Source organism: Crocodylus porosus, unplaced genomic scaffold (genome assembly GCF_001723895.1).
Source record: "Crocodylus porosus isolate Cpor-Errol unplaced genomic scaffold, CroPor_comp1, whole genome shotgun sequence".
NCBI lineage: Eukaryota > Metazoa > Chordata > Crocodylia > Crocodylidae > Crocodylus > Crocodylus porosus.
In genome coordinates this window covers 118,044,849-118,061,225 of record NW_017728931.1, presented here as the reverse complement: position 1 = coordinate 118,061,225, position 16,377 = coordinate 118,044,849, and the positions used below count along the sequence as shown (strand labels likewise).

Here is a 16,377-nt window from a genome sequence, read left to right as displayed (position 1 = left end):
ATGGGGCCTCCCCACAAGTCCAGAAATTTGTTGACAGGGGAGCAGTGGCAGCATCAATTGCTTCAGCTCCTGGAGCAGCAGCAATTAATGCTGCTGTCACTCATCTTGCTGCCAAATTTCCAGACTTGCGAGAAGCCCCAAGGGCCAAATGAAGTGGCCTTGTGAGCTGGACTGGGCCCACAGACTAGCCCCCATGCCAGACTGGGCCTCCAGACTGAGCCTGCACATAGGATTGGGCCTGTGGACTGGCTCCACTCCACTCACTCAGCCTGCACGGCCAGATGAGTTAGGTACCATTTGCCTACTTCATGATATGCTTTTCAGTGCTTCTCATTCCTCATCTATATTTTGACTGTTTGTTTATGTAGAGTATAAGCTCCTTGGTCCAGTGATCTTGGCTTCTGCCTATCTGCATTACCGAAAACAACAACTAAAAATAACAACTACTAGCATGGAGTATGAAACATGAAAATGCCATGTACACTCACAGTTTCATTCCAGTTTTTGTGAAACACACACTGAAGTGAAGAAACACATAGTGAAATGACAACAATATGCATGCTGTATTGGAAAGCACAAGGCTAGGCAACAGGTTTCCTAGGTCTGTCTGCGTTCAGTAACTGGCTTCTCCGGTATCATCATATGAGCATGGGACGCACCTCATACTTGAACAGCACGTGAAGTTGGTGACATGCCTTTAGGCACTGGGAACTGCCTATAAAAGAGTGCTTCAGAATAAACTGTTGCAAGCCCTACTGAAGAGACAAAGCAAGGCAGCATGTAATCTGACAGAAGCGAAGGAAGAAATCAGTATGTTAAGAAGGTGTCTGTTAGGAGTCTTGAGAATGTTACCTGGAAATATCATGGTTGAGTCCACGTTGCCTGGACCTAGCTAGCAGGAGTATAGTTCTGTCTAATAAGACAATTTACTGCTCTCCACACAATCAGCAGTGTATATAAAAAAAAGGTGTAGGCTTTATATTAAAAAAAAAAAAATCCTTAGGGGAAGGAAGGAAAAAAAGGGAAACAGATAAACAGCTGACGCTTTCAACAGGAACACCAGATTTAAAGTTGTACAAATGCTTGCATTTGGTAGTAATATGCCAGTTGGTATTCCAGAAGCGCTGAAGTGGCCCTTACCGGGTTTTCCGTCTGGTTGATTCCAATAAGGAAGACCAATTCAGAGAAGAAAAGAGCTCCCACCAAATTTTTGTGAATGCTATGCAAGTTTGAGCGCAGTGTCCGGATCAGAGCCAGCAGTATAAATGTCATCAACAAAGCCACCAGTGAGATGGATACAGTCGTGTAAGTGACTATCTTCAGAGGAAGCACCTCGCCATTCTGTGAAGTGAAAGATTAAACACATCTGAGCGAATCCTGCATTTTAAAAGGGATTCAGGAAATTCCTTAGAAAAGTGAGCCTTTTAGTTAATACACAATCAAGAGATTCTCTGTGGAACAGATGGAAGTTGGGGCAACAGTGACTCAACTGCTTGAGCAGGAACAAAATGTATCACAAATAAGCCCTTTTAAGTGTTAGGTTCAGGGGATTAAAACTATAAAACTTTCATTAAGTCTGTTTCAAACCACCTAACAGGTTCTACTTCGGTTTGGATTTATAGCTTCCTGAAGAAAATCAGTGTTAACAGGAAATAAACAAATATGCCAAGACAAGGATATCAAATATAAAAAAAAATCCTGTCAAAAGGACATTTTCATAGTGTCTAACATGCTGTTTTTCAGTAGACACATGTGATTTTGTCCATTGTGGAGGATAATGATGGGAATTCAATTAAAGTAAGAGGCATACTTAATCACGCTAGTCTACAGTACAGATATCTTCAGGAAGCTGCATGTGAGACTCTTTCCTTGACATCCTGCGCCTATGTTGGAACTAGTCTTCATTAGTTTTGAGCAGAGATCCTGGTTTTCTCTATTTAAAAATCACAAATTCTGATAAAAATGGCAAATTTTCTAATTAAAAAGCCCCCAAATCTGCATTTTTCCACAGTTAAAATGAAACACCACTATAGGTGTAAGTATTGGTTGAACACAATGCTTTATTGATATATTTACAATTTTAAAGCAAATTGGAAGCCTACCAGTGCCTCAATCATTACAATAAAATAAATTCAAAATACCTATATATTTTGGCATTTGATTTTGTATTTTTATTATGGAAATCAGAGCTCCCCCTGCCCCTGGCTGTCTCCCCTGCTGCTTTATGGCACTAAGCAGCCTTGATATACTGATGCCCGCCCCTGCCCATGCTGTTGTCCCTCACTCCTGACCCACAGCCCCTGAGTGCCCCTCACTCTCAACCCACAGCCCCCCTGCCCTGTTGGTGCCCCTCACTCCTGACCCACAGTCCCTTACTCCCAGTGTGAGGAAGAGAGTGGGTGTTTGTGTGGAAGGTATGGTATAGGCACTGGCAATACATGGGGGTGGGGGGTTGGGGAGACATAAGTGATGTGGCAGGGGGGCACGGGGAGCATATGCCCTCCCAGGGTTACTGTGCCCACAGTGAGGTGCAGGACTGCAGCCAGGCCAGACCAGCTCCAGGCAGGAGCTGTTTCCATGGCCCAGCAGGCAGGACCTGGCACAGGAGGGAGTGCCATGCTACCATGGTGAGATGCGGCAGTGGTGGCAGTGCAGAGTTGTGCCTCCTGCTGCTGCTGGGTGAGGGGAAGGTGCCTTACCTCGGCGGCCATGGTGGTGCTCCCTCCTATGCCAGGTCCTGCCTCCTAGGCCATGGAGGCAGCTCCTTTGAAGCTGGTCCAGCCCAGCTGCAGCCCTGCACTCCACTGTGGGCACAGAAATCTGGAAGGGCACATGCCTCCCCCTATCACATTGCCTTCCCCACTCCCTGACACACTTCTTGTTCTCCCTGGCCCCCCTGATGTGTTGCCTGTGCCCTTCCTGCCTCCCCAACACATTGCTTGTGGCCCACCTCCCCACCTCTATAGACTCACCTGGAGGGAGCTGTGGAAGCTGCTTTCTACCACCCTGCCTGGCTGTCACGTGCATGTGTGCATGCACTCATGCACATGGCATGGACACCCTCTGCATCCTGCTCCCCCCAGCCCCAAGCAGCCCATTGCAGGCTGGAATGTTGCCAGCCTGCAAGGGGGAAACCTGCAGTTTCTCACGTTTTTCTCTTTTAAAAGGTAAAATCTGCATGTTTGTCTGTTAAAGGAGAAAATCCACGTTTTTCCACAGCAAACAGAAAACCTGGACCCCAGGTTTTGAGTTAGTGACTGGTCTATCCCAGGGGTGGGCAAAATACAGCCCATGGGCGAGATCTGGCCTGTGAGGCCATTCTATTTGGCCTGCGGGGCCCCTAAAACATTTAGAAAATTAATATTTATCTGGTTCCTGTAAAACATGACAGGTGCCTGGGGCAGTAGGACCCAGGGGAAGTCCTGGCGGGCTCCTGGAACAGCAAGGCCTGCCTGACCCCACCCCCCAAGCTGGAAGTCCCAGCAGGGGCTTCTGGCCTGGGACCTGACTGCCCCGGCTGCACCGGCACGGGAAACTCAGGTAAGGGGGGGGCCCCTTCCCCATCCCATGGCTAGCGCTCCCTGCTGCAGCTGCCTGCAGCTCGCAGGGGGCTGTCCTGAGCAGGTACAGGCAGCCCAACATGGACTGAAAGCAGCTGCAGCACAGAATGCCAGCCATGGAGTGGGGGGGGCCGCTTTTCCCCTGCACTCAGCACCATCTTGTAACTCACCCCTGCTGCAAGCCTGGGCCCCGTGCTGGCTCTGGGCTCCCCACTGGGGTTGTGCTGCAGCGGGAGCAGCTACGGCCTGCCCGCTTGCCATGCTGGGCAGTGTTGGCTGCTGCTGCCCACCTGGAGCTAACAGGCTGGGCAGCACAGAGGTGGCAGTGGCAAACACTGCCTGGCATGGCAAACAGGGAGGCTGCAGCTGCTGCCACTGCAGTGCAGCCCCGATGCAGAGCCTGGAGCCGGCATGCGACCCAGGCAGGCAGCGGGGCTGGGTTACAAGCTGGTGCTGAGCGTGGGAAAAGTGGCCTGCCCCCTGCCCTGTGCCCTGCACTGCAGCCGCTTGCAGCCCACATGGGGCTGTCTGTGCCTGATCAGGACAGCCCTGCGTGGGCTGTGAGCGCTGCAGCAGGGAGTGCCGGCCACAGAGCAGGTGAGGGGCCACTTTTCCCCAGGCTCAGCACCAGCTCCTTCCCTACCAGCAAGCAGGAGATCGGGGCTGCACACTGCCCCCCACCTGTACTGCAGGGCTGGAGGGGCACTGGGAGTGAGCAGGTGCATGGGGCCCACACTGGTGTCCCGGGGCCAGTGCTGGTGGAGGCCAGCGCAGCGTGGCAAAAGAACAGGGTCCTGGCTGGCAGGGGCTCTATGGAGCAAGGCCAGCTCCCCCTCTCCCTGCTGGTGCAGCCCAGCCCAGCCCAGCTCCACAGACCCCTGCCAGCCTGCGCCCCACTCTGGACCCCACCAGTGCTGGCCCTGGGACATTGGTCCCAAGACAGTAACCAGGTCATGGGGCACCTGTCAAGGGCAGGGCTACCCATGCAGCCCTCAACAGCTTGCCAAAACTGGGTAAGCGGCCCTCTGCCCGAAATATTTGCCTGCCCTGGTCTATCCTAATTGCAGTTAACAGTTTCCTCAGTACCACTGTATTAGGGAACCATCTGGTGACCCTCCCTGTACAGTGTGATGGGAATACAGAGGGCTCCTTCCCATGTGGCTGCTCCTTCAGGCTCTAATGCTATTTGAAGTGCAGCCCAAAGCACCTTTACTGAGAAGGAAAATAAGAGAATAGCACTGGCATTGATTCATGATCTTCAACACTAATTTTTGTGACCAGATGACACTTGCAGCCAGTGCAGGAATATACTCCCCAACACATGGTGGATCGTTTTGTTCAGTGGAGAAGGCAAAGGAGGACAAAGCATCTGAGGCCTCTTCTAAAATATCTTGACATGGATTTACCCACCTCTCGCTTTGAAATGTCCATTAAGACAGCAAAGCTGGTCATGTGATTGCACTGGCAAGCAATATGGCTCTGATTTCTGGAATAAAGTTCACATCCCTTGGAGGACCAGCCTCCTGTCATGCCAATTCTGTTGAATGAAGCAAACACAAGCAAAGTCATAAGCTTCGTTGTCATCTGAGAATATCCAGCTCACGGTGCTTCCACTATTCATCCCACATCCCACTGACAAAGGCAGATCCAGAGGGGGCATGGTGACACAGTCACATCCCCCTTTGGCTGTATGCTGCATGTGCAGTGAACTCTCTGAGCTCACTGGCATGTTAGTGCATCTCCAGATGAGAGCACTTGCATATGCCATGACCTCTATGAGCTCACCAGCTGGTTGACATGGGGTCTGCCCAGACCTGCTTGCACGCAGCTCTGAAGCCCAAAGGGTGAAAACTGCTGGTATTTGCTTTTCCCTTCCCTCCTGAATTCAGCAGCAGGGGAAAAAGAGAGGATGAGTGGTTGATAGCCATTTTCAGTCCCTGATTTCATGCAGCCCAGCCACCACTATTGCTTGTCCCCTCTTTTCTCCTGCTGCTGAATTCAGAGAGGGGAGAGGAAGGGGACAGATAAATCACAGCAATGCACATTCTCTGGGCTCTGGAGCTGTATGCAAGTAGGGGCTCAGGGAAGTCCCCACATCAATCATCTGGGGAGCTCAGAGCTTGCGGCGCAGGAGCTGCACTGACAGGCCAGTTCTGAGAGCCCACTGACATCCAGAACCATGGCGAGGGGTTGCAGCCACATCTCCTTTGGAGGTATGGAGCATGTGCAATGAGCTCTTCATTATGCATGGGCTATATTCCTGAAGTTGGGTGTGGCTGTACCTTTGTCACCACAATCCTGGATCCACCCAGGCCTATCAATAATACTAACTGCTGAAGCAACTCCTACTCTTAGACTGGAGACAACAGTTTCCAAGAGTGAGTTAAATACTTCTTCCTTTCCCTGCTAAGAACCCAAAGAACACTATCAAGGAAAACCCAAGGAAAACAATGAGTTAGAAATAATGTTTCCCGTTGTTTGTTACTGCCAATTTTGGGGGTCTTAAAATAGTATTTGCTGATTTAATTTTTTAAAATTTTGTCTTTGCTGGTTTGTGTGAGTGATCCACACAAACAGCAGCAGAAATGGACTGACCACACAGGGCATCAGGTGGAACTGACCATAAACAAAGTGCTGTCAGTTGTGAAAATAAAGAGCCATGTATTTTCCCTCCAATTTCTCCATTTCAGTAATCTTAGCTGTTACTTGCAACAATCATACATGTTCATATGGAAACGTGGTTTTAAATTGGGTGTATTCCTTTACACTAGACTAGAAAATATAGGGAAATATGCTGTGGATAGCAATATGCTAAATCAGGGATTATGCTGTGCCAGCATCAAACAGGAACATAGAACCTGAAAAGAGGAATATAAAACTTGAAAAGTCTTCCCACCTCCACCTGCTATAATTCCACTGATTTCAGAGATAAATTTGTCCTCTTACCTACTATTCTATTCTGCAAATTAATTACTAAAAATACTCTGGTATTTATTTTAAGGAATTCAAATTAGATATTATGAGTGACCTTTTGTTTGTCACTAAAATATTTCAAACCTGTGTTTGGAGTTAATTCTTCCCTTTGTATATAGTTAGGTTAGTGCATATTCTTTGGTTACAAGAAATTTCAGTTAGGTAGTGAAGAGGCCACAAATAGACTGTAGTTCCAGTACAGAAGGCACCACCAAGGAAGTAGCAGGCTGACCCATTTAACTGAGTTATTCTAGCCCCTATTATTGCTGCAAAACTTTAGGACTACAAGAACTGACATTCTGTCATTTGAGATACAATCAGCCGTTCACAGAACCAATTTTTATGTCATCAAGAAAGTTGTTCTTAACTTTGTCCTGAGATGACCTAGGACCAGTTCACATGTAGGTATATGGAATAATTTATTGCTACTGATTTATTAGATTTCTGTTGTCTCTTTGATCTTTCTGAACGTAATTAACTCAGCCTGTTTTCCCTGACCAGGAAGCCTAGTTGTATAATCTACCAGTACATTTCCACTTTCAAGATTTAGAACGTGTGTTTTTACATGCACTGTAATTTGAATATGCAGAATTATTAATTGCATCATCTCTTTCCATAACATTTTCCCTCATTTTCCTCAAACCTTTAAAAGATCTTGCACAGAACTGCAGTATAGAACCCCAAGCCAAAAAGTGAATACAGCTTTCAGTATCTTCTTGCATGTTTAAGAAATAGTTGTGTAGGTTTTCAACTAGATTCTACACAGGATATGAAACTAGAGACTAGACTTTTGTCAGATCATTTGTTCTGATTCCTCCCCTACTTCCCTTTATGCAAATCAGATGCAGAAACTGCTGCCTTATCCTGGTGGGCTGAAAGATGGAAGGGGAAAAGGTCAAAGGGTCCAAAGAAGACACTTCCTACCCACCCATTCCCACATATCCCTCATTTTTCAGTAAAATAAATGAAGACAAATAAGTAGAGGTGTACAGGAGAAAGGCAAGTTGCTTATTTCTTGTACAGTTGCCTTTGGCTGACTCAGGTATGCAAAATTATTGGCATGTCTGCAGTTTAGGCTTGATTGCAATAACAAAAAGTATATAGTTTGCACAATGTGAATCTGTAACTAGAGGATCATCTTTTGCTTCCTGGGATTTTTACATTTAACCTGACTTGTGGAAAGAAATTACACTATTACCATATATCTGATTGCATGAACAAACTTAGAAAAAAGGACCCATGTTTACCCCCAGCCCAAATATCTTTCACACCAAGTGCACTACCCTATCTCTCCCTTTCAAAATATTAAAGAAATCGACAAACATACGCAATTGAGTGGTTCCAGAATACACAGACTGGCTTAGTTCTTTCCTCTGTTTCGAGCATGGCATATTCCAGTATAATGGGCTTTTCCAGTGGGTTTGATAGAGGCTCCCCATCGTCATGAATGGTGGTACTCACTACAGGTGTGTTAATAATGGGTCGGTTTGGTAACCTAGAGGAATAACATCAACATGCAAAAAGACTTCAAAATGAAAATACAGAGGTCAGATTTTGCAGGTGCTGCATATGAGTGACTCACATTTAGGAACTGCAGCAGGTACCCAGTCAGACCCCAAATTATTCAGGTGTCTAGTGCCTAACAGTACTGACCTGGCTGTGCTCATACAACAGAGTAGAGCAGAACAAAAGGAGGACAAATATGCAACCAATTACTTCTACAGGAATAAATGCATTACAGCTGACAGTGGAGAAACATAATTGCAGCATAAGAACGGCTCTGCCTCTGCCTAGCACTCATAACAAGAAACAAGGATTCTCTAAGTTTCAACATTTACATCAAAGTATAAAGTTTACCTTAAGCTTCTTCGGTCAGGATCATAGTTCTCAGGTAAAAGTTGTCCTAGGGCTCGGGAAACAATCACTACAGCCACAGCATAGTCATTTGACTCAGTTGGGTGTCGCTTCCTTCTCTTTGTAAGTTCATTCTCAGTGTTCAAGACGCTACTACCCATCTTAGATAATTTTTGGTTTGAAGGCTTCAGTGTGGGTACTGCTACAAAATTAACACAAACATCACACTAACACTGCCATCAGCACTTTGGATTTCCATTTAAACTGGTCCTTTTGTTTTACATAGCCTGGGTAATATTCAGGCCCTAGTACTTGTGGAAGCATAGTACTGAGCATGCCCTTAATACTATGTTTATTAATAGTTTATAGGACCATATAACATATTCTATAATCACTACTGATAATCAAAAAAACACTGAAGTACCTTTCAATAGGGTTATGAAACAAACAGTTCCTACACTAGAATATGGGTAGAACAGACAGGACCACTTCTCTACAAAGTGACAGAGTAACATTAAGGGCTTTTGCTACACCTGATATACAGGCAGAGCAGGTTTCATACCCTGACATACTCTCTTTACTGGCTTTATGCCTTACAGGTATACAGAGACACTCCATTGCTATGAGTATGCCCAATACCTTCCCAAAACAGTTTATCCTCACAGGAAACTTAGCTGATCCTTTGGGGCTGATCAGAAATGCCTTCAAAATATCTGGAGAATGGTTTTACCTTTTCTTTCTGAAGGTTTGAACAAAGCATCAGAGAACAAAACGGATGACTCCAAATCTTTAGGATAATCTTCTTTAATCTTATCAAACTGTGGCACTTTAGCTCCCGTAAAATTAGACTTGTCAAAGATGTCAACAGCAATAACTAGGAAAAAAAAAGGTTTCCCATAAGATTAACTTCATTTCAATCAAAGATTGCATTATCTAAAAGTAAAATTTGACTGAAAGGTTAGAAAATCCATATGACATACAGATGAAATTTGAACTAAAGAATATAATAATGCAAATATGCTTTCCTTCACTAAATAGTTTAAGTGATAGTAAAGGCATATCTTTTAACATTACTATAAAAAAAATATATATACTCTCTCTGTGTGTGTATACACACACACACACACACACACACACACACAGAGTATATAGTCTGTATGTGTGTATATATATATATACACACACAGACTACAAATGTATATGGATTGCATACATAATGGTAAAGGAGTTCATAGGAATTTTATACTAGTAAAGTACTTTTTCTGATTTGAACTGGCCATGTAAAATGGCAGATTCCAACTTCGTATACTTGCTTTTTGCATATATTTAAGGCAAGATCTTCTGTTTAAGCTTATTGTACTGGGAAGGGTGGTAGGACAGAAAAAAGAGGAAACAGAAGGCAGGGAGCTGAGAAGTATGAAGTCTATCGCCAGTTTTGTCAGTTCATAACATGGCTCTGGAGAAATGACTGCCTCACTTTCTTCATCTGAAAACTGGGATTAACAATACATTCCTTACTGACACAAATATTGTATTATTTTTTAGGGGTCGTAAAGTGCTTTAATAATACCTTTGGACAGAAGATGAACTAGCATGGTGTTGTATTATGTGGTTACTGAATTGAGAATTACTTATTATTTTGTGTGTGAAATATAGCACAGTGGTCAGCAACAGCAGAATTTAGCCGTGCAAAGTGTTGCAACTTCATCTCAAATTAACAGCAATATAAATTGCCATAACAAGAGACTGACCTTGTGAAAGTTAATGTAGAAAAGCAACAATATTCTCTTACTCCTTGGGTGCATCTACACATGCATTTACTCCAGCTCAAATTTACTCTGGTGTAAACTACTCCAGAGTAATGGTTTTTGGGCAGGCTCTACACATATGGTGATTAAGGAGCAGATTTACACGCAGTTCCCTAAAGCCCTGCAATGGGCCCCTGCTGGCACTGGAGGGAGCTCAGGGGCTGGCAGGGAGCACAGGGCCAAGAGACAGCTTGCTGCTGGGGCAGGTATAATGTCTCCTTAGCCTGACAGCAGGGAGCTCCTGGCCTTGGCTCCCCAGTCAGGGACACCAGGCTTGGAAAGAGCTGGAGGGGAGGGGCAGGTCCCAGCCCCTTGGTCCAGTATGCCCGTGGGGCAACTAGCAACTAGCTTGCTGTTAGCTGCCCCACCAGTGGATTGGGGCAGTGGGCTGGGAGCTATCCCACCCCTGCAGACCCTTATCTCCCAGCCTGAGCCCTGCAGTCATGGGGCTTGGGTTGGGAGACCCTTATCTAAGGGTGTCCTAGTACCCCGCTTCCTGACTGTGATGGCTAAGTGGGAGCTGGGAAATAATGATTTCCCAGCCCCTGCTCCCCAATTGCGATCTGGGAGCAGGGGGCTTGGAGTTCCCTACTGCCAGGGTGGGAGGACATAGTCCCTGCCTGGGCTCCTGTGGCACAGCCTGCCCTGGCAGCAGGCAGCTCTGGGGGCAGGGAGCTATCTCCTGGCCTCTGGCTGACCAGGAGCAGATTTTACATAGCATGAGTGCTATGGCATTGTTACTAATCTCGAGTAAATCTGTTACTTGCATTTGCAGGTAGCAAATTTACTTTGGAGGAGGGAGGTTTACTGAGAAGTAAGCATGTGCCCATGTAGATGCACATGCTTACTTTGCAGTAAACTATGCTACGCTCCCCCTGTGTACTAAAGGCCTGATGCAATGGCTTAGTTTTAGTACTTCACTATGAAAGCCAGGTGGGACAGACTCATAGCCACAGGGCCTTGTCCTTGGAGAGATCATGAATGGGAATACTTCCCAGCCTTCCCCAGTTCCTGTGCCTTGCATTCTTAGCTAGCCTGTGGCTCCTCCTCATCACCTCTACCTATTGTATAGCTATTAAAAGTGCTTAACTGCAGCTGAGTTGCTCTGTACAAAAATAAAACCTTCAACTGCCAAATTCAGGCTTTTTAATAAAGGTTAAAAGTGAGAAGCTGGAACTCTGGAGGGTAACACTACTGAAAGCTGTGGCCCACTGCAAGTTTTGACAGGAAGAAATATCTAAGTGAAGAACTGCAAATTCCCACACCTCCCCTCATCTCTAAAGAACTCCTAATAGTCAGCCTTATTAAACAGGGCTCACCTGGAAAAAGTGCTTTAAAGAAAACAGAAACTATTCTGAACAAAATTGCCTCACCACCTGGAAGCAGTATCCAATTCGCAGTATTAGCAGCACTCAACTTGCCTTCTAGCTCAGGTTTCCAAGCTAGAGATCAGGGAACCCTTTCAATGTCCAGTTGCGATAGGCAAGGGATAAGTGAAAAATGTTTGGAGGAAAACAGCAAGGGGCCCTACCCCTCTGACCAGCATCCTTGAGGTTTTTCTCTGACACGCTTGTATTTAGGATGCTTACCTAACAGAAAATGATAGTTTCTAACATAGCTACTTACTCATATTTGCAGCAACAATAACAAAAGGTTTCAGGTAGGTTTTCTTCATGTTTTGTGCCACGTTGCTAAAATATTCCTCATAATGTTTCAGCAGGTGAGCTGTGCCACCCTCCGTTCTCTGAATTTGTTCCCAGAGTCCCTTGTTGCTGGTGTCCAGGAGGGCACTACCCACTTTTATGATATTCTGAGAAGAAAAATAAAATATAAACCTAAATCATGAGAAAATATAACTGAGGCAACTGAATGAATTTAGTGCACCAGATCTCACATGAGGAGTATTTAAAACGAACGCTGCTTTGGGTGGACACACAGCAAAATATCTCAATAAGCGCCTTTTTAAAAAACTGAACACTTATTAGTCACCCTCAGGTTGTTTTACTTGCAAGAAATCCTTTAAACCTTTTCATAAGCAACTGGGGCCGAGAGTGTAGGTTATGAGAGTTGTATTTTTTTTCTTTTAAAGACAAAAGCTGTCAAGAAAACTTAAAAGAAAACCTAACCATACTGGCTTTTGTACCTCAAAGAGATGAGAGACAGGACAAGCAGAGACGACTTGCTGGGAGCATTAAGAAACTCCCCTAGGGAAGTTAGAGAACTATGACTTGCTAAAAATTCAACTGCCAACAGTAAGAAACAGACAGAAATACCTTCTTTTATAGAGGCTAACTTAGTTTTATTTTGTAAATTCCTTAATGATTCTACATAATCAGTCCCTGTTTTCAATTTTCTGAGGAATGTATATAATAGGTTTGGCAAAAATGTGTCTTAATTTCCATGTACAAAATTAACACCCCTACCACCTTCTGTCCATTTTTATCTTGCATAAAAATATTCTGTTGGACAAAAGCAGCTCTGGATAAAATCTTGACTACTCAGTTCTTTACTAAACTAAACAAACTAATACATAAACCCTGAGACAGAATGGAACAGCAGTAAACAGACTAATACTTAGGCTTGAAGTATGAACACTAAAGTCCTGAAAGCACTTAAATCTTGGTGCAAATGTAGACCACATCACCATGCTGTACTGAAAACTTTATTTATGAGGTTAAATATGGATAAAATTATAACAGGATTTAAATCAAACTCTTAACATTCATGTGCATACAGCTAGGGGCAGGCAATTATTTTGGGTGGAGGGCCACTTACCAAGCTTTGGTAAACTGTCAAGGGCTGCATTTCCTTTTCCAGAGTAGGGAAGCAGAAACAACCCCATGGTCCCAGGCCAGAAGCCTCTGCTAGGCAGAGGTTTCGTGGGGACGGGGGGGCAGGGCATTGCTATTGGGTCCTACTGCTGGCTTCCCCTAGGTCCTACTGCCCCTGGCTCCTGTCATCTTTAACAGGCAGCAGGGGCAAATAAATATTAATTTTCTAAATGTTTAGGGGCCCCGTGGGCTGGATAGAAAGGCCTGGCAGGCCATATTTTGCCCACTGCAAGCTAGAGGCATAACAAAATAGTTCAGTGTCCAGGGTAGCAAGATGTATGGGGGCAGCAACAACTTCTAGCTGCCTCTGGTACAATTGAGTGGATATGGTAACAGCTGATATGTCCAGGACAGCTGTCCCAGTTACCCCACCTTAGTGAACTACTGCATATAGCCAGTCTCCTAAAAACTCCTTCTTGCAAGGAGAGGGACAGACCAGAGCTGTGTAACTGTCCTCAGTCACATGAACTGAACAGGATTCTGGAGCACTTGTCTGAAACATACTAACTTTAATTCTTTGATTCCCTATGGAAATACTTCACTGTACATTTTAAAAAATGGAAACAGCAGTTTGCTCTTTTCTGGTTTGTACTTCTACTTAAAAGAAACAAAATGAACGTCCTCTTGCTTTTCCATCTCAAGGTTTGGGTGTAGAAATTAATTCAAATCCAGTGCCAGCAGCTAGAAGGTTTTTGACAAAGTACCTACTTTAGAGAACTAAAAAATAATGTTTCAAGACCAGGGGAATCTAAAAAGTTAACCATTTCAAAGGTTTGCTTTATTATTTCTTAACTGAATAGCATAAAACATTGAGGAAATCTATTCCTTAGTGGGGAATAAATTTTATTCCTAAATTACAGGAAATGTAATTCCCAAGGGGAAGTGTATTTCATTTTTAGTAAGATCTTTTTCAGGTCTTTAGACACCATTAGCTTCAGATGTTTGTTGAGTCAGTTAAGGAAATAAAAGGATTATTACTGTAGGTACAAAATTGTAAGAAAAATATTTGAAAAATTCTACGGGGTAAATATGGTCACATTATTAGTTGCTTTCTAATGAAAACAATGCACAAAATTCCGGGGCTGGTAACTGGCCAAATAACATTTTGTTTTTAATTAGAATTGAAGAAATACAAGATTTGTGATTGTGTACTTATTTTCTGTCTATATTTATATTGGAAATTATAGGCCAGGTCTGTTACAGGTATCGGTATAAATTGATTTTATAGCTCAACTATTTTCTTGTCTGTAGAGTTCTGTTTTTGGACAGTACTTTATTAGTATCTATTGGAATATGGAATATACACCATTATTCTATTTCTATGGAATATACAGCACCAAATTCCATTTGAAAATATTTAGGATGCTGATCAATTTGTGACACTAATTAAGAAATTCTGGTACATTCATTCCCTTTGGCTCTGCAGTGAACTCAATTGCGAACTTCTAAATAAAAATGTAAATGAGAACCTACAAGCTCAATTTAGTGTATAAAATCTCTCTTACTTCATTGAATTCCACATCCCTTGTTGCAGCCAAGTCAAACCCTTGCTGCTGACTCTCATACTGCAGGACTCTGATCATCATCTGGTATGCTGTCCTCACATCATTCCCATACAAAGGGTTTGTGTATTTGGTGGCATTCTGCAGCACTTTTGTGATATGTATAGACTTGTCTCCATCCATTATGGTCTCATTGCGATGTAACTTTTCATTCTAAAGTGGGAAGGGGGCGGGAAAGAGGGGAAAACAATTTAGCAACAGTTTTTCACAAATTATCAATTAGTTCTTTCAATCCAAATACAAGCCATTGTTACTTCCATCATCTAAAAACACATGGAGCAAAGGAATCATTTAATCCAAAAAGAGAGGCTACCTGGGAAGGGATGGAGAGGGCAATGGAATAGAAAAAGGGGGCTCCTACAAAATGTTCCCAAGGGTCTGAAGATTCAGCCTGATAAGAAATGGAGCCTGATGGTGTCAAGCTCCATGATAGTCATGATAGTCTAGGAGGTCATGATAATTAGAACTAATGAGCATTAGGTTAGACAACAGGGGTAGTGGACTGTATTTAGCATGCACAAGAACATCATACAGCTTTACTTACACCCGGACACCCACAAACACTAGATATAAATGAGCAATTAAAATGGTTAAATATCTTCAACATTTTAATCCAACAAAGAACTGTTATATTCAAGGTGCAATTTTAGTAAATCCCCAGAAAAAATGTTAGGTAAGATGCTCACCTGGTATAAAGTGGTGTTGCCCCACTAAAGGCAATAGAGGCATGCCAGTTCATACCAGCTGAGGATCTAGACCATAAAAGTGACTGGATTTTACAGTGAATATCTCACTGCTTGGTCACTGGCATTTAGCAAATGTAATTTCATCTGAGCCCTCACTAGATTTGGGAAAATCTATGTCTATTAGGGCACTGGCACATGTTACACTTAGGATGAGATTAAGGTGTTAATCATGCCATAAAGGCCCCCTCTACACATTAGAGGTATCGTGCAATTAACTGAGACCAGCTACATGTGTGAAGTACCTGTCATACCAGTAAAACATCCAATCAGCTATAAAGTTAGACCACGAAAATGTGTACTAACTTTACAGCTGGTTGCTTTCCAGCTTCAATTTGCACGTGTAGCAGGGACTGTCCCACCAGCTGACCAGGTTCCTAACCACAAGATAACACCATGTGAAGCTGGTGGGGACTCTTGATCCCACTGGTGCCCCATGGCTGCTGGGACTGAAAGCCCTGCAGCTGCAGATTCTCCATTTCAGTGGCACCCATGGCTACCAAGACCAAGAGTCCTGCAGCTGCAGAGAGTCTGTGAAGGAAGGACTGCCAGAGGGAGTGCTAGAGAAGGAAAAGGACATAGACTCCCACAAAGCTTGTAACCCCTGGCAGCAAAAAGTCTTCATCTCCACTTGCAGCAGTTTGCCTGGAGAACAGATACAGAGCCCTCACAAGTGAGGAGGAGGAACACAATCCACTGGTGGAAGAGGCATCCCCAAGGTTGGGAGGATTGAGACCACTGCTATCAAGAGGAAGTGATGGGTGGTGGTAGTTGGAGACTCCCTTCTGTACGGAACAGAGGCATCCATCTGATGGCTTGACCTGTTGTCTTGAGAGGTCTGCTGCTTGCCCGGAGCCCAGATATGAGATGTCTGTCATGGAAGGATTACTGAGACTTATTCGACCATCTGACTACTGCCCCAAGCTGCTCATCCAGGTGGGCACCCATGATATTGCCCAGGGTAACCCTGAGCAGATCAAAAGTGACTACAGGGCTCAGGGTGCATGGGGATAGGGGATGAGGTGGTGATCTCCCTGATCTTTCCT

At 44.3% G+C, this 16,377-nt stretch overlaps 1 protein-coding gene across 1 annotated transcript in view; it reads right to left on the bottom strand.

The window, feature by feature from the left end:
- CELSR1 (cadherin EGF LAG seven-pass G-type receptor 1) overlaps window positions 1–16,377 on the bottom strand; it is a 257,147-nt gene that overhangs the window by 24,935 nt on the left and 215,835 nt on the right. The window contains exons 18-24 of the mRNA XM_019543514.1: window positions 14,532–14,741; window positions 11,822–12,005; window positions 9,118–9,261; window positions 8,391–8,586; window positions 7,861–8,028; window positions 4,971–5,097; window positions 1,141–1,341 (exon numbers count right to left, since the gene is read on the bottom strand). Coding sequence (XP_019399059.1) covers window positions 1,141–1,341; window positions 4,971–5,097; window positions 7,861–8,028; window positions 8,391–8,586; window positions 9,118–9,261; window positions 11,822–12,005; window positions 14,532–14,741 — 1,230 coding nt within the window. The remainder of the gene's footprint in view (window positions 1–1,140; window positions 1,342–4,970; window positions 5,098–7,860; window positions 8,029–8,390; window positions 8,587–9,117; window positions 9,262–11,821; window positions 12,006–14,531; window positions 14,742–16,377) is intronic.